The sequence below is a fragment of the Vicugna pacos genome, chromosome 4 (assembly GCF_048564905.1).
Source record: "Vicugna pacos chromosome 4, VicPac4, whole genome shotgun sequence".
Lineage (NCBI taxonomy): Eukaryota > Metazoa > Chordata > Mammalia > Artiodactyla > Camelidae > Vicugna > Vicugna pacos.
Window position 1 is genome coordinate 50,660,307 of NC_132990.1, and position 24,236 is coordinate 50,684,542.

The window sequence follows — 24,236 nt, forward strand, 5'->3', positions numbered from 1 at the left end:
TCATCTGCATTGGGAGGCACCAAAATCCCCTTCACTAGATGAAAACAGAGGAAGCCTTGTGCCCCTCCCCCACCCCTCAGTGCCGATTTAGAATCTGAAGCTCTAATTCTTGTCTAATCTAATTCTCAGCCAGACCCACTAACTCCCTCTCTCAAATGATCTTATTAAATCTGGGGGCAAGAAACAGACACGATATCCCAGGACTGCCTGGGGTCAAGGGCCCTCATGGGCATCCAGCCCAGCTCTCTGCTTTCCTGTCCACACCCTTCCATCTGCAAAGCCTGCAGGTCCCGGCTTGCACCATTCTACTAAAGGGAAGCTCACTCCTCCGCGGGCAGAAGAGCGCAATCGTTAGACTTCCTCCTTCCACTGAGTGGAAATCTACAACTTCCCCACAGCCCTGTCTCCACCTCTGGAGCCCCACCAACCACATCCGGTTCTCTGCCCCATGACAGCCCTTCAGAGATCTGAGGCCCCTGACCGCCTGCCACTGGGATGGCTCCGCTCCAGGTTGGGGGGCTTCTTGTGTGACTCAGTTTCCCATCTTCTCCCTATTTTGGTTGTGGCACAGTCATGCTCCAAGTTGTCCCCATTGCTCACTCAGTTTGGAGCCCAGCTCATACCCAAACCTCCTAGATGGGGGCTGTGAACCACTCAGTAGAGAGGTCTCCAAAAAGATCCCAGACTTCGCATCTCAGAAAAGCAGCAATGGCCAAGCCCCTAGAGATCAAGAGGTACAAAAGGAGAATCAGCATGCCCAGGGCCACCCATACAGGGCAGAACCAGGAGTGAGAGCCAGGTCTCCAGCCCCCAGCCCAGGAAAGTCCACTAAGACACGGAACAAAGTTTCCTTTGATCCTGTGCCTGGATACGGTGTCACATATTTTGTTCCTTATCTGTGCTGCTATTCTCGGAGGGACAAATTCCAAGGATGGCTGGGGAAGAAGGCCTTCTGATTGTGAGGCCGAGGGTCATTCACCCTAGCTGGGCTCTCCTGAGGCTCAGACCTTTGAAAGATACTGCATTTCTCTAGAATGTGGTTTAGGCTGGGAAAGATGGGGCCAAGACAGAAGACAGACCCCAGGTCTTTGCTGCTAGAAAGGCCAGCAGAGCATAATTGAAGCACATCCACTCAATCCATATTTTCCAAGTTCCCAGTTGGAAACAGAACACCATTCTGGGCTCTTTGGGCCCAGAGGTAGCCATGGAGTCTCTGCCCTGGGAGCAGGTAGAGAAATGGAGAAATCGCACCCCACTCAAACAAAGTCTGATCATAAACGTGGTGGTGTGTCAGAAGTGGCAGCAGCATAGACAAGACCAGGAAGTTAGAGCAGGGGGACCCAACCTTTTTTGATTATTTACTCCTTCCAAAGGGAAAAGAATTGAGCTCACCCACTCCAATATATTATATTACATACAAGTGCCCATCACCAGTAGCCACAAGGCACAATACATACAAGAGGTGAGGCTCACCATTAACTGGAGTGACTGTAAATCTGTATTTCAAATAGTGTCCTCCCCACCCCAAAAATTTTGGGTTGACCTCTTGACTCGTGGTTTTTTCCCTTGTGGCTGATGAAGTGATCGTGCTAGAAAGCCGTGTTAATCCTTCCATTGTCTCGTCCGCATGTGCTAGCATTATTAGAATTACTAACTACCCAGCATTCTGGTAGGAATCTTTTGAAACCACTTGTCCGTTTTGTGAGAGTTAGTTTTGTTAAAACCAGTTAATATAATCCATAAATTCAATCTGGTTTAATTACCCTGGATTAACCTAGATTAACGACCAGGTTAATTAATAGGGATAACCTGCCTAAAATGAAGCAAAGAGTAGGGTGTCCTTGCCACCTCTTTCCCAGAGACTTCTAGAGACACGAGACATGAGGCTGCTTGACCCCCTGACTGACTGCAGACGGTATCAGTGTGCCTACACGTGGCAAATGTGAGCAAACCTGAGTTATTCCCTTGTTTGGATAATATTTTTTCCTATACCCCAACAGTGTCTTGCAACCCTCACCTTGGAGGCCAGGGAGACCCTCAGAGAGGATTTTCAGGCTGCAAGGGATGGCAGGGATCATCTAATCTAAACCCTCACTTTGCAGGAGAGGAAACAAGGACCTGGGAAGGGATGTAGCTGGTCCTGATGTTAACACCTCCGTGTCCTGGCCACAGTCAGCCCCTTCCTAGCCCTCTCACTGGGCTACAGGCAGGTCCCTGATGTCTCACCCTCTGGGCTGCCTCCCCTGGGATGTGAGATCACCCGCTGGCTCTGAGGGTAGCTGTGGGCAGCAGGGAGACGTGCATCTCAGCAAAGGTTACAGGTGCTATCAGGACAGGGGATGAGGGATCATCAGCAGGCCCTGGTTCTGAGAGTTGCTCTGAAGCCTCAGTTTCCTCATCTGTGAAGTGGGACTAAATCGACCCAGCTGTTGTCTGAGTGCCCATGAGGTCTCAGAGACATCTGTGGGCTGGGAAGTACCCCCTGAAGGGCATTACTGCTGTCCTCATAACTTTGGAAGGTTCTGTTTGGGAGGGTGAGATCTGGGATGCCCCTAGAGCCTGAGGATTCTGCTCTGACAGCCAGCTGGAGCCCTGGACACTGCAGGACTTGGAACCCCACAGCCCAGCGGTCTGCAGGGTGTGCCAGCTCTGGCCTGGTGAGGTGGTGGGTAGCTGTGGACATGGATCTTGGGCCTTGTGCAGCACAGGCTGAAATCCTGCTCCTGTCTCTGTGGCTCTCTTCCCTCTGCTGGGAAGGGGAAGTGGGGGGACAAAGGCAGTAGGGAGGTAAGCAGTCAGTCTGGGTGCAGACAATAAGGGGGCGCATTTTCTATAGAGCATTTCAAAACAATAGTAAAATCGACTAAAAGTCTGACTTTTTATTACCATGATGTTCCTGCAATTCCAAACAATGTCAGTGATAAAACTCTCCTCCCTGCCAGGGCAGACTGCTCCCTCCCTGCCCTTGGTATCGGGCCAGTATCTGATTCTTCTCTCTTTAAATTGAGCCAAACCAGACGATGTGTGCACCGCATCCCAAACAGGCTCCACGTGCTTCCCATCACCAGCCCTTGGCTTCTTTGTTCCTTTGCCAATATCTCCCTCCCCATCACTCTGTATGTTCAGCTGCCTGGCTCAGACTAGATGCTCCCTCTTCCAGGAAGTCTTCCGGCATGCAGTCCTGTCCATCCCCTAGCTGGCTGCAGCTCCCCTTCCAGGCTGCAAACTCAGCAGTGTCATGTTCTCAGCTCCAGAGCAAGAGTCAGGAAAGGAACTACCCTCTGAAATCTGGGACCCACGGGACAGACAACCACGCCAGAGCGCTAATTCCTAGCTGTGTGACCTCAGACAAGTCCCATGGCCTCTCTGGCCTCCGTTTCCCCTCTGTACAAGGACCATCTCATCTCCAAATGGCCTCCTTTCCTTCACTTCAGCCATCCCTTCTCTTAGCCACACCCTGCACTTTGTCATCATATGAAACTGTTCCGCCTAATTCCAAAGTCACATTAGTGTGACCCCCTCCTTGCCGACCACACCCTCAATGCCTCCAGCTTCCTGTCACCCTGGCCTCCTTCTCCTGGTACCCACTGCCAATCCATCACTCATCCCACCTTCCCCCACCTCCAAACATCTCTTAAACCATCCACATAGGTCCATTCCCATGGCTACCACCTGTTCTCATCTGGTCACTTAGTCTAAACCACCAACCATCTTGTCCCTGATCTTTTCAAATGATGGAAATTTGAGTATGTCACTCCATGGTCGTTGCTCCAGGGCCGGAAGGGTCTGGCCCACTCAACCTATCCAGCCTTACCTTGCCCAGGGATCAAAGCTGCAGATATTCAGTGCTTTTAATTCCTCAAAAGCCCATTTCCTCCAGCCTCAGGGCCTTTGCACAGGCTGTTCCTCTGGTCTAGTGTGCTCCGCTCTCCACCCTCACCTACTCCCTACTCATCTTCCAGATCTCAGCTCAGAAGCCCCCCCCCCCACCTTCGAACAGCCTTCTGCAGTGATCCTAGACTAGGCACATTTCTCTGCTCTGCATGCTCCTTATGTCCCCTCTCCTCCAGGTTTTGTAGGACTCCCCGGTTACTGCCCGTCTCTCCTCCTGTCTGTGAGCTCAGCAGGGCCGCTCCTTTATTGGTTTTGCTCTGCTCTGTATCCCGAACACTGAGCTGTGTTTCACATGCAGAAAGTGCTCAACACATGAACAAAGATCCCGTTCAAAAAATCAAATTGAGAAATAACTTTTTAGGAATGAATGAGTGGGCCAATCTGGGTGAGGCTCTAGGATTGTATATGTGGGACAGGCCTCTGCAGTTTCTCTCCAGGGTGGGCCACAGGCCAACTAACTCCCAGTAATGGCCATAACGAGGATAAGACTAATGATGCAGTCAGTAAGCTCTCAAAGCCCCATCCTGTCCATTAGTTCCCCAGCCCTCCTCCAGGCCCCCTGTTACTCAGAGCACCCAGCGTTTAACAGCCAGTGCACCGGGGCATTTCTGCACTGAGGTACGTTCACTCTGATGAACGTTCTCTTTTTCCCAAGGACCAGAGCTCAAGGGCCTTGTCTTTGTGGGGTCGGATGAGGAAAAAGTAGTAGAATCTAGTTAGAATAGGGTTCAAATCCTAGCTTTACCTCTTGCTGGCTGTGTGACCTTGCAAGTCACTTAACTTCTCTGGGTTCCTGTTTCCTCATCTGCAAAAAGAGAAGAATATCTAGCCATGAGGTACTGTAAGGATTAAATGAGTGAATAAACGAAGAATCTAGGGTGGGGCCTGCCACATGTCTGATTCCAAGACACAGTTTTTGTTTTTTTATTTAGCATTTTAACATCTCTGAAACTATGATGCAATTTATAATTATATTTTAATTGCCTTTTAAAATAGAACTATATATTTTATAATTAAATATATAAAATACATAAAATATATTTTATAATTTTATATTTTATAGAAAAGTCCTTTTTTCTTTCTTAGTGGATTATGAAGTAACAGTGTATCTCACAACAGGCGGTGCCCTGCATTCAATGAAATAGGACAGCAGCTTAGTTTCTTTGCTTTCTTTGCAAAGAGGCAGGAGGGTCTATGAGAGTCCCAGGGACCAAAGACTGAAAAAGCACATGATTGAGCGCAAAGGGCCTTCCGGGGCCTGGCACACTGAGGTGGAAACCTGAAGCATCCGGGTATCTGAAGGCACAGGCTCCTCCCCAGCCTGGTGGCCTCTCAATCTGTCCCAGATGTCCCAGTCCCACCCAGGGGGCTGCCTGAGCTCCAGCAGGACCCTCACTTTCCTAGATCTGACTCTATGCTTCTGCTGATGTCGTCTGAGGTTCCTAGCTTTGGACAGTCAGGTCATAATGCTGACTGTGTCTGCAGCCACCTAAAACCCCTAGTCTTTGTCCCAAGAAGAGAGTCCTGGGACTCATTCCAGAGACCCCCAGAGACCTCTCCTCTTGTGTTACTCCCACATCAAGCCATCCCTGGACTCTGCTCTCAACTGTTCTGGAAGGCCAGCATCCAGGATGTCCTCCAGGCCTTACCCAAGTCCTCGTGCTGTGGGTACCTCCTTAACCCTCCAGCCTGGTAACAGCAGACTGGCCAGATTATTATATTAGCTATATTCTATTGTATCATGTATATTTATTTTTATAACAATAAAATGTCTATCACATATAAAATTTCAAAATATAGAAAAGACAAAAGAAAATAAAATTCTGCCATCTAGTGATAATCAACCAGCTGGATGTGTGTCTGTCTGAGTATCTTTCTGTATTTATATGTGTGTAGATCTATTCTTTCCTCATATTCAAACCCAAACAGGCTCATTCCCCACCTTGCTCTTTTCCTTGCTTTTCCAGGTAATGCAAATTTGCAGACCTCTCTCTACACAGACTGGTTTCTTTCCAGTGACTTCTCGGTGCTCCTGTATCCTCCATCCCTTCCCCTGGCAGGTCCCTCCAGCCGCCACCCCCTCCCCAGGTCAGGTCCCTGAGGCCTGACTAGGGTGCCCAGCCTGTACCAGAATGCAGGGCTTTTGGCCTGGTGGGTTTCTATGGACACTCACTCCTTCCTTGGACAGGGCTGTGATCGGGTCATAGCTGCCCTCGGAGCCTCCTCTAACCCCAGTTGCAACCCAGCGCCGAAATATTCTTGAACTCTTAAATCAAGGGCTGTGAGGTGAACAGCGGCTGTCTGCCCCTGCCGGATTTGACTGCAGGTCTTTCTAAACAGGCTAGATGTTTCTCCAGACTCAGATGCTGCCCCCGGGAACTCTAGATAGCACAATAAACAACAATGAACAGGGGCCTGGCATTCTGCAGTTCACAAGCGCTTCCATGCTCTTTATCCAGTTTTGAGACTCACAACCACCCTATATATTAGGCAAACCAGGTATTTATGATCTCCATTTTACAGATGAAGAGACTGAGGCTCACAGAAATGGGGCAATTTACCCAATGACCTTCCTCGCTTTTCTCTCCTTCAGAGTCTGGCTAACTCCAAATCCCACTAACAACCCGGCCCAGGTATCACCTCCTCCTGGGAGCCTCCCCAACTCCCATCCCCACCCCTGGCTGCAACAGATGCCCCTCTTTGAGGGCCCACGGCTCTGGGGTGTCCCTATTAGAACTGGAGCCCCACCAGGCTGTGTGCCTTTGAAGGCAGTGGTGGGTCTGGCTTATCTCCATCTATACTCCCCAGGGTATAGTAAAACCTTAATAGATGGCTGCTGGTATGAAGACCATTATGATTATTAAGGCAGGAAACACTCTACTCACTTTCCAGGAGAGAAAAGGGGGCATAAAGAAGGCACAGGACTTGCCTACAGAGTCTGTCAGTGGCCAGGTCAAGTCTTCCTCCTCAGAGGCTCTTCTGTTCCACTGTCTCTCCTGTTGTCTGCAATCTTGGACTCCAAGCCACTGCCCGAGGTTCATTTCCATCTCCTCTTGCACTGGCAGGGCCCTACTGATCAAGCCGGGTGTGAAGGGGAGCACTGTGGACAGGGCTCTGGCTGGGTAGGCTCAATCCCTGGGCCAGCACCCTGGGGTGGTTCTAGGAGCAGCAGCAGTAGCCAGCTCTCTATTGAGCTCTTCTGTGTGCCACGCCCTGTGCCAGCACTTTCCATCCCCATCTCCCTTTATCTTGCAGGTGTCACCATTATGATGCCACTTTGCAAGTGGCGGGGGGGGGGGGGGGGGGGACCCTGGCCCAAGGCTCACACAGTGGCCGGGCTAGGATTGGAAGCCAGGGCTGCAACCCTGGCAGCAGGCAGTCCCAGGAGTTTGCTGGCATCAGTCAGAAATAAACGCACAGTCAGAGTACAGGAGACAACTCCCAGGGGGCCTGCAGGCTTGGCAAGGTCTCAAACTCTCCCTCCCCATTCCCTGGCTGCTTCCCACCAGGGTCTGCTGGAGGGCTGAGACTCTTAGGCTCTGGAAACATAGGCCTGCCCTCGCAGTGCCCAGCACTTCTTGTGGGCAGGGTCATGGTACTTGCCAGCCCCCTGCAAGCTCTGGTCTCAAGATCAGGCTGGAAGCAGCTGTCTCATCAGCCAGCATAAGTGCTTAGATCCCTATTTCTTCTTAGAATGAGACATCACACTCTGCTCCCAAATGGCTGAGAAATGCTGAGCAAGGCCTTCCTTTCACTGGGCCTCACTTTCCCTATCAATGAAATCATGCTGGGGTGGGGGGAGATGGGTGGGTGGTGTCTCAATGGAACCCACCAACTGACATTCCAGAGTTTGCCTATGGGCAACATAGCCAAGTGATTAAGACCCTGGACAATGCAGCCAGAGGACATGGGTCCAAATGTATTACCCTGGGCAAGCTGCTCAACTGCTTTGGACCTCAGTGTCCTCATCTGTAAAATGGGAATAATAGTAAAAAAAGAAAAAGACAAGGTAAATATACCACAGTATTTATATAGATTATCTGGTATTAAAAGAGAAGATGTGAGTGATTTATTTTGTCTGTTTTCCTGTCTTTCTTCTAAATTCTCCATTATCATCAAGTATTTATAATAGAAAAAAATATACTTTCTCTGTAAATTAACTTTATTGAGATATAATTTACATATAATACACCTATTAAAATTGGGAATAATAATAAGTAGTAGTATCTATTCTATAGATTGCTTTGAGGATTGAATGGGTCAACGGGTGTAAAATCTTAGATGGTACCTGGAGCATAAGAAGTGCTATTATTTGTTAAATAAATAAGCCCAAGAGAAAACTCTTAATTTGAAAAGATGCATGCACCCTAATGTTCACAGCAGCACTGTTTACAATAGCCTAGACATCTAATCAAGCTAAATGTCCATCGGCAGATGACTGAATAAAGAAGATGCGGTATATATATATATATATACAATGGAATTCTACTTGGCCACAAAAAAATGAAATAATGCCGTCTGTAGCAACATGGATGGACCTAGAGATTGTCATACTAAGTGAAGTCAGACAGAGACAGACAAATATCATATGATATCATTTATATGTGGAATCTAAAAAAATGATACAAATGAACTTATTTACAAAACAGAAAGAGACTCAGACCTAGAAAACAAACTTATGGTTACCAAAGGGGAAAGAGGGGGAGAGATAAATTAGGAATCTGGGATTAGCAGACATAAACTACTATATATAAAGTAGAAAAACAACAAGGTCCTACTGTATAGCACAAGGAACCACATTCAATAACTTATAATGATCAATAATGGAAAAGAATATATATACATAGAACTGAATCACTATGCTGTACACCAGAAGCTAACATAACATTGTAAATCAACTATACTTCAATTAAAAAAAAAACCCCAAGACCAGCCTGGCTTCCTCCTCCTCTTCCTGCTCACCTGGCCTGGACCACTACCTCACCCCTAGTACCAAGCTCAGCAGATCCTCTGCCCCCACGTTCAATGGTTCACACACGGGTCCAACCTCATCACTTTCACAGCTTCTCTCTGCACCCAGAGGAAGCACACTAACGCAAATGTGGCCGTGCCCTGGCTTTGTTCAAAAGCCTTCCATGGCTCCCTCTGCACTTGACCAAAAGCCCTAGATCCTCTGTGAGATACTGTTTCGGCAAGTACTTAAACTCTCTGTATTTCTGTTCCTTTAACTGAAAAACAGACATACAAATATTACCTCCCTCACAAACTTATAGGACTCATTTCATGTTGTATGAGACGGGGTGCACAGCCTGACCCATGGCCTCTCTCACCTGTCTCCTCTTCCCTCTCCATCACTCTGTCCCAGTGTGCTCTTCCTTGAACGTGCCAGACATGGCCTACCTCAGGGCTTTTGCACCAGCTCTCCTCTCTACCTAGATGGCTCTTCCTCCAGAAATCAGCCCAGTTCATTCCCTTACCTCCTTCAAGCCCTTGCCCAAAAGTCACCTTCTCAATGATCCTCCCAACCATCCTATTTAAAACCACAACCACCTCTTTCCATTCCCCTCACATGCCTGAAACATCCTATGTTTTATTTGCTCTATCTCACTTATCACCACCTATTTTACTTACTGTTAACTCTCTGTCTTTTCTCCTATTAAGAGTGGAAGCTCCTTTAAGACAGATTTTTTTTTTGTCTATTTTGTTTACTGTCAAGCCCTCCCACCCCTACCTAGAAAAATGTGGCGCAAAGTAGGTGCTTAATAAATGGAAGGCTGGATGACTACACGAAAGACACAAAGCACAGGACAGAATCAGGCAGGTAGTAAGTACTAGACACTTGTTAGCTTATTATTGTTGTTGTTATGGGTTCTTCACGGTGAGACTCCCAAGTCCTTCCACCTTGACTTCTCCAAGCTTGTAATCACCTTTCCCAGTCCCCACCGCACCCTGCCAATCTCTCAATTATGGTAAGGAGCACACTGCATTTTAATTATATCTTCTTTCATTTAGGCTGAGCAAAATAAAATTGCCATTTCTTATAAGTCAAAAACAGCCAGATACTGACCATTTCACATAGTTTAATCTAATGTGTTTCCCATGGCACCCATAGGCCCTCGGGAGGCACCTCAAGGCCTAGAACACAGTAGGTGCCCAGTAAATGTTTGTTCACCTCCTCCTGGCCCTTCATAATAGCTGTGATTGCTAAACACCTCCAGTCTGTTCTGAAAGAGGCAAGGCACAGCCTACAGACTTAAAATAAGAAATGGAGGATCTTGCTGCATTATTTTCTGATCCTCCTAAAAAATCTCGGTCCCCTTATATTTGGTAAAGATAAAAACAAAAACACACTAGCTCCTAAAATAATCCACGTTCTGGCCATTTGAAGATAACAAAGGTCCAAGGCTGAGGGAAGTCTCTTTCCCAGAAGAGTAGCTAGCTAGCTGCTTGACTCTAAGGGGATTCATTTAATGATAGGGGAGGGAGGGAGGCTGGAAGGTTCTTTGGTTACCCTGTGTTCATGGCTCCTAATAAAGGCTTCAGTTACAGGGATTTAAGTCTAGAAGGTGGGTTGTCAGAGCTCAAAGAAATTTAGCAATCACTGAATATACCCCATTTCACAGACAGGGAAATGAGGTCCAGAAAGGGGCAGGGATGGACCTAAGGTCACACGGTGGGGTAGAGGAAGAGCCAATCCGGGAATCTACAGCTGCTGACCTGAGCCTTGTGGCTTTTCCTCCGGACCACACTGCTCCTGTGCTGGCCAGTCTCTGGCAATGGAAGCTTTAGTGTCACTATTTTTAAAGCTGTACTTTTCAAATGAAATGTTGATTAAGCCTCAGGTAAAACACCAAAAGCTTCGTCTGTATAAGATAACATCTTGTAAATAATAGCACTACACTCATTTCTCTCTGTAATTACTTCCTTGGGGTAAAGTCCTCAAAGTAGAAGGCTAGGGGCAAAGGGAAGTTAGGATCATTTTCATGGACTTTTGTAACCAGCTGCCAGATTGCCCTGTAAAGTTAAATGCTACTGCAGAATCCCTACTGTTTTGCCAGTATAGAGGTTTATCCTCTTATATTTATTTTTGTTAATTTTATAGGAATAAACACAGGTTGCTTTCATTTACTGTATGGTATGGCTTTTCAAACACACACACACACACACACGCATACACATTGGTCCTGGAGTCAGGATCCCTGGACTTGGTTGTTTGTTTGCTGTGTGACCTTTGACAAGTCATATCCCCTCCAGGGATAGGGGATACCTATCTGTAAAATGAGGGAGTTGGATGAGATGATTTCTTAAGATCCCTTTCAGCTTGGATGTTCCATAATTCCATGGTACATTTTAAAATTATTGGCATAGGATGACTTTTTAATAACTGGAATCTGCCCTACCCCTAAATCAAGGCCCAATTGGCTTGGACTAGCAGAGCAGGAAAATGGAGCCCAGATTATACGCAGGTAGAGATGATGGGAGGCACAGGTAGCACTTAAGCCTGTGTGATGGAGCTACACTCGAGTGAAAGCACATATACTTAGTCTGCTTTTACAAGGGGATAAGAACACTCATCTGTGGTCTAGCTTCAAGTTCTGTGCAACTCCATCATGGCCAGAATGCAAGGTCATGGCTACTCTACTTCGGCCCTAGTGTACCAGACTTGCAGTCAAAGGGAGCTCACCCCCAGCAAGTGCTCATCCAAGCCTCTGTACACACACCTCTAATGACACAGAGCTCACCATCTGCCCAGGCATCCGCTCCTTTCCTTTGGCTTTGAGGAAGCTCCCGGGTGAGGGGCAGGTCATGAGGGGGTAAAAGAGAGACCAGAAGGCCCAGACTTAATTCTCAGAAACTACTCCCAGTTAGGGCAGGCGACAGGAGAAGACAGGGAAGAGGACCCAGAGGCTGGAAGGCCTGGAGAGGGGTCCCCTGGCTCTTCTCTCACTCCAGACCTCTAAGACGGCTGCTAACCCATACAGGGGACACATTCCAGTCCTGATGAAGGTGGGTTCTGAGAAAGCCCCAGGCTAACTGCTGCCTGCTCTGGGGCAGACACCTCAGCTTCCTTGTCTTGCTTTTTCTCCCTTTGGCTCTGACAGGAGAAACAGTGCCGGATCTGGGGCTGTTTAGCCCTGAGATGAGCTGATTTAAGGCACCAGATGATTGCCCTGGGGTGGGGGATGGAGCAGGACTAGCAGATTCTAGTTCTGCTTACAGCTAGTGAGATTCCCATCATAAGCGGTATGCAATAGGGCAGCAAGATCTTCTAAAGGGGATCTTACCAAGGGGCTGGGCCAGATGCCAGAGGTCTTTTTTTACTCAGAGAGCTTGGACTCACAGTCTCTCAGACACCTGCTCTGTCCCAGACCCAACCCTACCCAGACACAGCTCTCTTGGCACTGTGGCCCTTCTCGGGTGCCTGCATGGAGAAGTCATTCCTATCACACCGGGTGGGAGCACAGAGCTGGGCACCAGAACCTGGAGGGGAAGGGAAGAGGAAGCGCATGTTCCACACCATTCCCTAAATCAAGGTGTCTGCTGGGTCTGGTCCAGGCAAGTCTGTGGCCAAGGGCCCATCCACCTCCAAACCAGGGCTCCTCCAGCCCCAGACCGCGAGAGAGACTTGGCGGGCAGACTGACTGCCCCACCCTGCATGCCCAGGCGGGCTCCATAGGGACCCGGGGGTGTCTCCCCTCCTTGTTTCTCATACTGGGAAGGTAAGGCCCAGCAGGTTACTCAGCCAGGAGAGGGAAGAGCCCCGGCACAGGTCCCACGGGGCACTCAGGCCACTAGAGGGGACTGTCGGGACCGGCTCGCCACACCCAGCATGAGCAGCCCTCACTGCGGGTGGGCTGTGCAGACAGTGCCCATCCAGGCCCCGCCGCCGTCGGGAGCCGGGAGCTTGAGGCTGCCCTACCGAGCAGCCCAGCTAGGAAGGGGCCACCTTTACGGCTGCTATCCCGATGAGGAACTGAGGCCTGCGGAGGAGCAGTGCTTTGTGCAAGGTCACGCGGGGGGCTGGAAGCCAGGTCCCCCCAGCCCCGCCGGGTCCCTTGCGGTGCACCGAGCCCCAGCATTCCTCCCCGGGCGCTGCAGCCGGGGGACACAGCGCGCACACATAGCGCAGACCTGGAAGGCATTGCCGGTGGTCCCGGGCCGCCCTACCTTGATGACGGCCGCGCAGGTGGCGGTGGCGGCGGCGGCGGCGTCCGGCTACGGCTCCGCGCTCCTCGCCGCCCGCCGAGTCCTCGCGCCCAGCGCGCTGCCTCCTCCCCGCCAAGGCCCGGCGGGCGGGGCCTATGGGCGGGGCAGGAGCCCAACACAAGCCCCGCCCGCGAGCCCAGCGAGTTTGAGGGGCCACCCCTCCTTCCTCACCTCCCCGGCCGCGCTCCTGGCCCCCCAGAGCTGGTCTTGGGGCGCGCACACGCACACAGAACGGGCGCGCACACCGGCGCTCACACGCCGTAGTGATTGGGGCAGGCTGCCTGGCGACCAAGCAGAAGCTGGAGACAGTCTCACCCGCCTGCCTTCACGTCCCGCCACTCCCTGGCTGAGTGACATGGGACAAGGGACTTGCCTCCCGGGAGCCTCCTTTTGTGAAATGTAAACAGTAATCGAGTCTGCCTCAGAGAGCTGTCTGAGAATTAGATGAGAGGATCTAATTTACGGCCCGGTAAAGTGCGCGCTCAGAGTCCGCCACAGGAGTCTTTTCGGTGAACCTGCGCCGGTAGTGTAATTCCCGAGGCTTCCCGGTCCTCCGGGAGGAAGAGGGCAAGGAGAACTGCTGAGTATGGGGAGGATGCTCTTCTTTCTCTCGGTAGCCAGGAGAGGGCGCTGCTGCCCAGTCTCGCCAGCTTTGGGATCGAACACACTAGATAATCTCCATGAGGAGGCCCAGCCTTTTAGTAATACCACCTAACCCTTAAAGAGCCAGACACTGTTCTAGGCACCTTAAACGCATCACCGCACTTTACCGTCACACAAGCCTACGAGGTTACGTATGACACACCTATTTTACTCTGAGGCACAGAGAAGTTAAGTATCTCGCTTAAGATCACACAGGTAGGCAGTGTGGCTCCCAAGCCTAAGCTCGTAGCTACTATATCACACCACCTCTTTTGAAAAAAGCTCTTTGTTCAGTGGTGTATCTCCAGGGACTAGAACAGTGCCTGGCTCAGTAAGTGGTAGTTCACCTGAATGTCTTAATTCACCTAGGACTTGGGCCAGTAACTCTGGTGCATCCCCCACTCCCTTGCACTCACACCTCTGTGCCCTTGTTCACATTGTCCTCTGTCAGGAATTCTCTCCCCACATCATCTCCTACTGTCTAACCAGACTCATACGTCCTTCCCCAGGAAGGCTTCCCAGATCCCTTGTGGACATGCATTTTCCCACTCTGTGTCACTATGGTAGGTGGCTGGGACTGTGTTTGAGGAAAGGCTGGTTTGACAGGGATTTCTCTGGGGACCATGGGCATATGGACCAGAGGGGAGGCCATTGGTCCTCTGTAATACATGACATGGGCTCTTCCTAGAGATGCTGTGTGTATTTCCTCATTCTCCTGACCCTTCCCTCCCTCTGACTCTGGTCCACTTGGTGAAGGCTACCCTCTAACCATGTGAATTGCACACATGGGAAACTGAGGCCCGAGAAGGGATGACATGCACACGGGTCCCTAGCTAGGAAATGACACAATAGGTCTGGTCACGAAGTTGAGCCCATCTACTAGCACTTTCTATTGGGCCTTATTGCTGATTGGGATGGGCCAGAAATCCAACATCTTCTTATGTCCACATGGCCTGCTTTGTTTAATCTGCCATGTGTGAGTCAGTGTCTAACGGGGAACCAGAACGTGTGTGTGGGGGTGGAGGGGCAAGTTCTCTCCTCTACCTGCCCAGCATGGAGCTTTCTGTACAATATGGCCCTGTGCAGATTTAGCTGAGAAAGAATGAGGGTACAGCAGTGCCTGGGATGTGAGATTCTGAATATGGGGGAGAGTACCCTAAACACAGGCATTCTGTAGAAGTGAGTGTGCATCTCCCACTTTGCGGTGGGGAAGGGTCTTCCAAAGTGCCCTCCAGGCCCTCCCTCCTGTTTTGAGGAGTCTTACTCTGGGTGGATATTGCCCCAGGCAGGCTCCCCAGGTAAATCCTTTCTCCTCCCCTATGGAATGGAGCTTGGACGTGAGCTTGCCCGGGGCCTATGTCTGAGAGAGGAATGCTTTGAGCTAGAGGGCCCATCCCCTGGGGTAGGGAGGTAGGGCTGTGATGGATCAGATCCTCTAGCCCTGGAAGGCAGCAGCCCCTGGGGATGAGGGGCGACAGCTATGGTGCAGGGCCAGGAACCTGACACCAGGGGTGGGCCCCAAATGCCTTTCAGGAAGAGCTGGGGGGGGTAGGCAGTCTCCCTAGGAGCAGCAGCAGCCTCAGACATTCTTGGGGTTTGGCCCTACCCCCACCAGTCCCTGCTACAGCTTCCCTGTCAGGTGGACGGTCCTTCCTCCCATTTTCCTCTCCCTGGAGCTATCCTCACGGGCCCTACACCACTCAGGAGGTTGTAGGCTAGCCTTGCCCTTTCCCCTGGGCTCTTGGGGGAGGTGTTTCAGGATCCAGAGAAGGCTCCTGAGCTTGGAGGATCCCTCCCTGGTTTTGCAGTTATCACTTCTAAGGCTTGAGCATGTCTTAACTACTCAGTGGCTGTGTGACTTTCGGCAAGTAGTTTAACCTCTCTGAGCCTTGTCTCCTCATCTGTAAACTGAGCTTGGCCTGGAGTGAGTGGGTGCTCTAGGACAGGCAGTTCTCATTCCTGGCTCTGGCTCCAGCTCCCTGGTAATGGGTAGGAGGCCCCACCAATCACTCCCCATTACTTGTGGTCTCTGACTCTCTCAATGCCCATGCCCCCCAGTAGGCTCTGAGTGTGGGGGGTCAGCACTTAGGTGATTCTATGGTGCAGCCAGGTAGGATCCAGAGGTGACCCAGTGCTGGACCAGCTGCAGAGCACCACCCCTCCCTCCAGTAGGGGAGGGGAAGTGGGGGTAGGCACCCAGCTCTGGGCAGAGCTTCCCTGTCTGAATGTGTGTGGGAAAGATGGAGGTTGGGGGAGAATAGTGGAGAGGAGAGGAGGGGAGAGATGAGAGGGAAGAGGAGGAGAGGGGCAGAGGAAGACGGGGGGAGGGGGTAGCAGGAGGGAAGGGAGAAGAGGGGGCCATTTTTCTGGCAGCCTCTGTCTGAACTGGGATTGTTTGCTGTATTTTCTGCTGAGGACGTAACTTGATTTTAAGGCTAGAGTCTGAGGGACCAGCTGGACCTATTCTTTCCTAGAGCCTTGGGCCTTTTCTAGGCCTCAGGGCCCTCCTGGTGACATTTTCTTCGTGAAAAGGCCACTTATGGCCTGTGATTGTGCTTCAGTCTGTGCCAGCACCAGGCTCAGCACCAGTGTCATCGCCTTTAACCCTCTCAGAGTTCCTGGAGGCTGGACCCCTTGTCTCCCCGGTGATGACCCTCAGGGTTACAGCACGCAGCCTGTTGCTGGTGCAGCCAGGACCTCCACCAGGTCACCGTCCGGTCACTATCATGCTAAACAGTTACTGTTTGATGGTGAAAGGACCTCAGCAGATGAAAAAAGTTCAGCAAAAATGAGAAAGGCCATCAAGCCCAGGTGTGAGGTGTTCACAGGAAACCGGGCCGGCCAGTAGCCCACGCGCATGTGGCACGAAAGAAACCCTGAGGGTCCCTTCCCCAGAGTTGTTGGAGGGGGCACGGGGAAGGGGGAGGGGGGACCTGTGGGTCACAAAGGGGTCTGTCCCTGGTCCCCAGTAACGGGCATGGCTTCCTCCCCTGCCCTGACAAGAGCCCCAGATCAGGGAAACGCCACCCCAGTCCTTCATACCAAAGACTGCTGAGCCCTGCACAGGCTTTGCTGAGAAATGAGCTGCCAAAGTCATTTGTGCAGCCTCGGCGCTCTGCCTTGAGGCAAATGCGGGAAGCTTGTCTGCTGAGGAAGGGCCTGGAAGAGCCCAGGAGAACTGGAGCTGAGTTCTGCACACGTGGGTGCTGTGATGAGCCAGCCCTGACTTGGCAACAGGCTGCAGCTCTGTCCCTCTCACCACCTTTTCCTCCCCCTCCCAACCAAACATTTTTCAAAGACATGACTTTTCTTGCCCCTGCCTGTGAAGTTGGTGATGGGAGATCAGCAGTTGGGCACCTGACCCAGGGCTCTCTGCCCAGGCCCCCACACCAAGTTCCTCTTGGTGGTGGACAGGAAATGCCCCCCACTCCCACCCCTAGATGGGCTGTGAGCAGAAAGGAGAGAACAGGGGCAAGGCTCAGGAAACAGGCCTCGCTAGGTGGGAGCCGGGCCTGGAACAAAGGCCCCACCAGCATTGGAGAGGCGGTGTCACCCAGAAAGACAGAAGCCCTAAATGCACAGGGTCCCAGCTCTTCCAGGAACCAGGAGGGGGACTGGCACTGCAGAGGCGCCCACAGGAAGAGCAGCCAGGGACGTCCCAGGCTGGAAACACTCTGGAGCCTCCGGCCCACCCAGGAACAACTGGTTACTGAGAATCAGTTAAATTCCAAAGACTATGAACTATTTCCAATATTTACACTGTTTTACACAGAAAAAACCTGGGGAATGTTCAGGTTACCCTATAAAGACAGCACTCTTGATTGTCTGTGTACTAAAGTGCTCTATGGAGGAATGAGAAGGGGTGCATCCTGGAGACGTGTCATGAGCAGATAACCCAACCAATGGCTTCAGAAGCCAGTGTCCCAATGGGGTGACTGAGTCCCAGAGAATGGTAGGGACTTGCCTAGGGTCACATGGTGATGGGGCTTAGGTAGGGGGCCTGGATCACCTCCATGGCCGTCCTATGGGCCTGCCAGCCAAGGGTGAGAAAGGGATTTGGGGAGGGCAGGTGACCAAGTCAGGCCTCCAAGTCCCCCTCATCCTCACTGGTGCAACTCTCGGGCACCGCGGGGCCCTGGCACGTCCGGGTCTCCAAGTACTCTGCCTTGAACTGCTCCAGCTCGTGCAGCTCAGCCTCCAGTCGCTCCCGGTGGGCCGTCCGCAGCTGCCACAGCTGTTTCATAGGAAAGGGGTTCATGTCGTTGAAGGCGATGTTCATCAGCTTCCTGTGGGGAGAGCACAGTCAGCCCAGAGCCAGTGCCCGCCCCGGGCCCACATTCTCCAACAGTCCCAGGTACCCCTGCGTTCATTCCGCTCATGCAGCCGAGGCCCCTTCCAGAGAGGAAACAGTGAATAAGAAGATAATTTCCACCCAAAGTGACATATACTGAGGCAGGAGGGAGCTTAGGGCTATGGGAAGGAAAAGTTGGTCAGGGAAGACTTCTTGGAGGAGGGGACAAGTGAGTTGAGTTTTGAAAAATCAGTAGAAGTAGTCCAGGCAAAGATGGTGGTGGTGGAAGAGGTAACGAGACAGTCCAAGAAGAAGAAGCTGCAAGGCCAGAAGCCTAGAGATGGAGGTTGTCCTGGTAACTCAAATAATTCTGTTTGGCAAGATCATAGGGCATGGGTGTTGGGGGCAGGAAAAGGTGAGCAAGAAATCAAACTGCATGGAGGCCTCAAGTGTCGTGTTAAGGGGCAGAAAGATGCTGAGGAAAGTCCCTAGAGACAGTTCAAAGCTGTAACGGAGGATTAGCAGCACTAATCAACCCACACTTGGAAACACCAGCCTCCTCTCTGCTATGTGTCCTGGGTGGGCATGTGTGGGTGGTGGGTGTGGTGGAGGGGCAGGGTGGGGGCAGGAGCAGGTTCTCACTGGCTGTTGCAAATGGTCTTGGTGAAGAAGCGCAGGTACTGGTAGATCTCCAGACCATCCTGCAGCCTCAGGATCGCCTCCTCGTTGTACTTGAAAATGGCCAAGGCGTAGCGGAACACCACCTGGGGGGCAAAGTAGGGGCTCAGGTTGGGTGTGGGGAACCAGGGCAGGGAATCCCCAGAGGGAGTAGAGCCCACACCCCTAGGTGGTGTGGAAGTCCCTAGGCAGGCTGCAGAGGTTGAAGGCTTGGAGGAAACTGTAGGGGAAGGCCAAGGGGAGGGGGAGATTGGAAACCCCATGGGGAACACAGCTTAGAATCTGGGGATTAGGACTGACTAGTCCTGGGACCCTGGGCAAGGTCTTGCCCTTATTGGACCTAACTCGGGGTAACACTGTCTTTACATGGGGCATCAGCAGGAATTGAATGGAGAGGCAGATCTGAGGGTGCTGGGTAAACCGTGAGGTGCAGTACATTATCAATCACCATGGATACGGGGCAGAGGCTAGGGGATGGCCTGTCCAGGATCTCCTAGCAAGGTAAGGGGCAGAGCTGGGACCAGACTCAAGTGCCAGCCTCTCAGTCTGGGGCTCAGTCCAAACAGGAGGAGGAGAAGGTGGGGCCTGGGTGCTGGAGGGGCAAGGGATGGAACAGCGACCTCCCTCCTGGTCATGCTCGTGCCTCCTCTCCAGGGAAAGGAAATCCCCTCAACTTTAGGATTCATCTTCAGGGGCAGAAGCACTACTTTCCCTCATGGGTGCAAAGCACTTGAGCTTACAAAGCCATGCTCCCAGGAGAGGTCTTCCACAGACCTGACAGTGAGCACTGTCCTCTCATTGTCTAGGGGCAGAATCGAGACCCAGGGGATGCAGAGACCTGGCCAGGACCCTCCTGCGCACCCTCCCATCTCCTACATCCCCTACAGTGCTCTACCTTGGTGCCCTCGTAGAGGAAGGCATCCCATACTTGGAAGAGGATGTTGCTGATGAGACTGTCTGCAAAGACCACGAGGAACCAGTTGAAGGTGATGAAGGACAGGTCCACACGGTGCTGCCCCAGGTGGGCCATCAGCCTGGGCAGCTTCTCTGAGAGGAGGTCCTGGAGAACCCGCTGGTCCACCTGCAAGTGACGCGAGGGCTGTCAGCTGCCGCCCCACAGAAGGTGCTGCCTCCCTCCTACCTGCCCCTTCACACCCAGCCAGTCCACACACACACATCCCTGGAGCTTCCCCCAGTGGGTCCTGCCCTGCCTGGGAGCACAGAGCGCCTGGAGGAGCTAGAGCCCAGCCTGGCCAGGAGACAGGTCACTCCACAGGCAAGCAGCTTTTCAGGCTAGAGCTTTGATGTGGAGGTCTCTGTGGATCATAAGTTCTCGGTCAGTGGACTTCTGGCCCTTTGTCCCCCTGAACGTCAAGCCAAGTAGGAGCTCAGGCTTTATCGGCTGACACCACGGCTGCTCCTTGCTACCCATTTTGGGCCTGATGCACAAGATGCTCAGGGCAAGGTCTTGTGGGTGGGTGTCTGGGAAACCACACCTGACATCAAGGGTGATGCTGCTGGGTGAGGTTTCTAGTGAACTCTCCACATGGTCACTGTTACACCTCCGTCAATGTTGCACTTGACCTGGCTGATTACTCCCAGAACTGCCTCCTTCCCTGGCTCTGGCATATGGTTCTTTTGTGGCTGCCCCCTACCTCTGTGACAAGCCTATGTTAGGCTCCTCTTGCTCTTCCTTTCCTGGAACTGCTGGTTTCTCAGCCCTTTCCCTCCATTTAAGCCTTCTTCTGGACTTTAGCCAGCAGCTGTGGCGAATGCCCTCTCCCTCCCTTCCTCTCTCTGAACTCCAGGTCTGCTGCAGAGGCCGAGTGTCCAGCTCAAAACCTAGGGCAACTCACTGAATCGAAGATGCCACTGAACCTACTGAAGGATTTATAGATGAACAGATATGATGTCTGAGATATACTTCCAGGTCATCAAAGAAGGAGTGGGTGGGAGTGTAGGTGAAACAGCACTGGTCTTCCTATGTTGATAATTATTGAAACTAGGTAATGGATACATGGAAGTTCACTACACTGTTTTCTCTATTTTTTGGTACATTTGAAATTTTCCGTACTAAAAATAAACAAAACAAACAAAACACACACCATAACACATTGGTTTATACAATATACCTCAATTCCAGAGATGTTAAAATGTGATAGTGAAATAGTTGTAAAGTAAAATATTTGTATATTTCCCAGCCTGCCTTGCAACTAGAGGTGCCATGCAACACAGTTCTGACCAATAAGAGGTAAGCAGAAGTTGCTGGGTGGGGAAGGCTATTGGAAGGGGAGCCAGCCGGTGCCTGCCTTTCACCCTCTGCTTCTTTCAGCCTGGACCATGGCCACAGTGCCAGAGGTGGTGCAGCCATCTTGTGACCACGAGGTGATGAGCAGGAGAATGAAAGTCACGTTGCAGAACAGAGAGCTGGAAGGAGCCTTCAGCTTCCTCATTATCTGGGAAAAATAATCCCCCATTTAAGCCACTGTTAGGTTGGGTCTCCCTGCTACACAGGCACACACAATCCTTATCTGGTTCACCATCTATTTCCTGATGACTCCTAAGTTTTGATCTCCATCCCTAATCTCTCTCCTCACCTCCCCACCCAGGTCTGTGTCCCAGAAGGAGGAAGCAGTGTTTGGTGCTCGGTGCTCGCAGTAGGAAAGAACAGGATGGGTGGGCGGGTAATGGCTTAGTAGGTTTGGAAGGGGAGTGAGAAGGTTCCTTCTGGGTGGCCTGTCTCCATAAAGCACATGCGCTGATGGAGCAAGAATGGGACAAGGGGCGAGGAGGGAGAGGCTGGGGGTAGGGGTGGCAGGTTTGAAATGGTTTCCCATTTATACCTCTCAGCAAGCCCAGGAAGTAACGTTACTCCCATCCAAAAGCTGGCAAGCCCGAATTTCAGAGAGATGATGCCGCTTGCTATGCACACGGCTGGTTACTGGAGGGTCACTTCTGAACCGAGCTCCGCCTGACTCCAGGATGGCCTGTGCTCGGAGGGCAGCCGAGGGGCCACGAGGTGACGGAGGCAGCTGTGCTGCTCAGGAGGCTGTGGTGAGCGTGCGTGAAGAATTTCCGTCACCTCCCATCTTCCCAGTCCCGACTTCCACCCTACCTGACCTCTGTTTTGAAATTCTTGACTGGCAAATACCAAGTGACATTAGATTATATTCTCCTCCCCTCTCCAGGAAATCAACTGTTTCTAATGACCTCACATCACCACTGGAAAAACAATGGTCTATCTTGTGGGCAGGGCCCCCACAGTTCTCAAGGCCATCAGCTCACTGGAACTTCACAGCAGCCCACTGTACAGAGGGAGATTTAGAGGCTTGAGACATTACTGACTTTCCTGAGATTCACCGGCTTCTCGGAACAACACAGGGGCACTGACCTGCGTGGCTCCAGGTCCCATCCCTGCCCCGCTCACCTGGGATGCCAAGAGCGTCTTGCTGTAGTAATCAGCTGGCATGATGACCTCCACGATGGCCACCAGACACCAGAAGGCACTCTCCTCCTCATCTAGGACCAGCAGAGCGATGGCTGCCAGTCTGGAGTGGGAGGGAAGGAGACCTGGGTGACCCATGGAAGTTATAACCAGGCAGCCCTTGGCAGAGGTGGCTACCCAGGGGATGTCCTGCCCAGCACCATTTCCTAATCAGGCTGGTGTTCCTGGTACCTAGGGTGAGACGGACATGCTTTTGAAGAGGACTACCATGGGGATTTCTAGAACAACGGGAATCACCTTAGAGCAGGGCCTCTGGAGTCCCACTGCCTGGGTGTGAATGCTGGTCCTGTTGCTTCTTTGCTGGGTGACTGAGAGTTAACCTCTCTGAACTTTAGCCTCCTCATAATTATCACAGGATTGTTACAAGGGTTAACAGAGTAACTACACCTTAACTGCCCAGCACAGTGCCTGATACATAGTGAGACGCTTTATAAATGTTAGCTAACCTCATCTTAATATCCTCGGGCTTTGAGACTTTGGCAAGTGTGCTCATTTCTGAGCCTCACTTCCATCACCTGTCAAGTGGGGTTAACAGTATCCACCTCCCAGGACTGGGAGGCGTTTGACATACAGTGCCTTGCTCACTGTCTGGGCATATACCAGGCGCTCAATAAATGGAGTTCTTTTTCTCCTTTGCTTCCCCTCTCCAGAGTTATCACAAGTCTCTATGAGATCACGGGTAAGAAGAAAAGCCCACAGTGCTGAGCTGGGATGTCTGCCTGGAAGAAGCACTGCTTTCTCTCTTCTCCCACCTTCCCTGGCAGGTCTCGTCCAGGGCCAATCCAAGAATACATTTCCCAGAATGTACTGGTCTCTCAAGATGCTAGATGGGCACATGGTCCCACTCAAAGATGTGTGAGGAATGCTGCATACCCTAGCCCCCTTCTAGAGGCTCATGATATGCAGTATCTTACCAGAGCCTCTTAGAAATCCCATGGTAACAAAGCCCCACGTGACTGACACAAGGTTGTCCAATGGGGCTGTGTACAGTGCATCTGCTGAATCTCCTTGGGCAGAGGCTGCTTTCAGGACTGGGTAGCCTCATGCTCTCGATGGACTTAGCACATTTCATTGTCCAGATATTCCTGCTTCTCTGGGCTCTTACTAGATTGGATTTATTACCTCTTCTGAGGTTCATGCTTTTTTTAGAAACAGGGTTTCTCAAAAGAAGAAAGAAATTCCTTTTTGCCCCCCAGTAGATTGGGAAGGAATTTCTCTCCACTCCAGCTAAAATATTTGTACCAAGTCCTCCGGAGTCTAGCTGAGTGGATGGTGAGAACAGTTACAGGTCTCTTGGAAATAAGAGTCTTTGCCCTCTCAGAGATGGAGAAGTGGGAAGGCCTACAGAGGTTATTTAGCTCAGGGATAGCAAATGTGATACATTGGCCACCACTGTCTTTGTGTGTGCCTGGGCCAGACATAACTAATTGATCACAGCACTCTTTCCCACTGAGTCTGAAGGCTGCCTCAGAAACTCACAAGACGAGGCTCCAGGCAGTTACTTCCTACTGGTTATCCCTGGTCATTGCAGAAACAGGAAAACTGAGGCCCAGAGAGCTAAACTGACTTGCTCAAGACTATACAGTCAGGTGGCAGCAGACTGGAAATAGAACCGAGGGCTCCCTAAGTCCAGCCTGTTCTCTCCATCCCTCCTCATTCCACTAGAGCCTCACTCAGGATGTGCTCAGTTAGGAGCTGGCTATCAGCATTAGCTCAGACTTCTGCTCACAGTAAAAGGTCAGTGATTTGATATGTGAGCTGTTGGTAATGTTCAGTGGTTTGTACTATTTTTAATATTTTGACTCAATCCTGAACTGGTAGGATAAAGCTTTTGTGTCAGAAGGGAGGTTTAGTCCTGCTAAGATGCCACTCATGGAAGGCCCTAAGCAAGGCGTGGGGCTTTGGGAACCAACACCACTGTTTTTGCAAGTCCCAGTAATGCCACTGGGGGCAAGGGTATGACATGATTTCTGAATCCAAGAATGCTCTCAACATGCTTGGTGGGATAACTCAGGACCC

General features: G+C 51.3%; 2 protein-coding genes across 11 annotated transcripts in view; both read right to left on the minus strand.

Annotated features, from left to right (window-relative positions):
• The window catches only part of CORO2A (coronin 2A), a 52,218-nt gene extending 38,945 nt beyond the window's left edge, over positions 1 to 13,273 (minus strand). For 2 of the 6 annotated variants that reach the window (XM_072959799.1, XM_072959798.1), the window contains exon 1: positions 6,780 to 7,085. In XM_072959799.1, the coding sequence (XP_072815900.1) occupies positions 6,780 to 6,941 (162 nt within the window). In that variant the 5' untranslated portion in view covers positions 6,942 to 7,085. Of the gene's footprint in view, positions 1 to 4,639; positions 4,700 to 6,067; positions 6,276 to 6,779; positions 7,086 to 13,062 lie in introns of those variants that run through there. The other 4 variants (XM_072959801.1, XM_072959800.1, XM_006204061.4 and 1 more) reach the window with 4 other exon arrangements.
• Positions 13,274 to 17,463: 4,190 nt separating this feature from the next.
• The window catches only part of TBC1D2 (TBC1 domain family member 2), a 45,517-nt gene continuing 38,744 nt past the window's right edge, over positions 17,464 to 24,236 (minus strand). For 3 of the 5 annotated variants that reach the window (XM_006204059.4, XM_015238960.3, XM_031677344.2), the window contains 4 exons: positions 22,140 to 22,260; positions 19,608 to 19,793; positions 18,677 to 18,798; positions 17,464 to 18,029 (listed from right to left, as the gene is read on the minus strand). In XM_006204059.4, the coding sequence (XP_006204121.1) occupies positions 17,822 to 18,029; positions 18,677 to 18,798; positions 19,608 to 19,793; positions 22,140 to 22,260 (637 nt within the window). In that variant the 3' untranslated portion in view covers positions 17,464 to 17,821. Of the gene's footprint in view, positions 18,030 to 18,676; positions 18,799 to 19,607; positions 19,794 to 19,816; positions 21,169 to 21,555; positions 21,762 to 22,139; positions 22,261 to 24,236 lie in introns of those variants that run through there. The other 2 variants (XR_012072104.1, XR_012072105.1) reach the window with 2 other exon arrangements.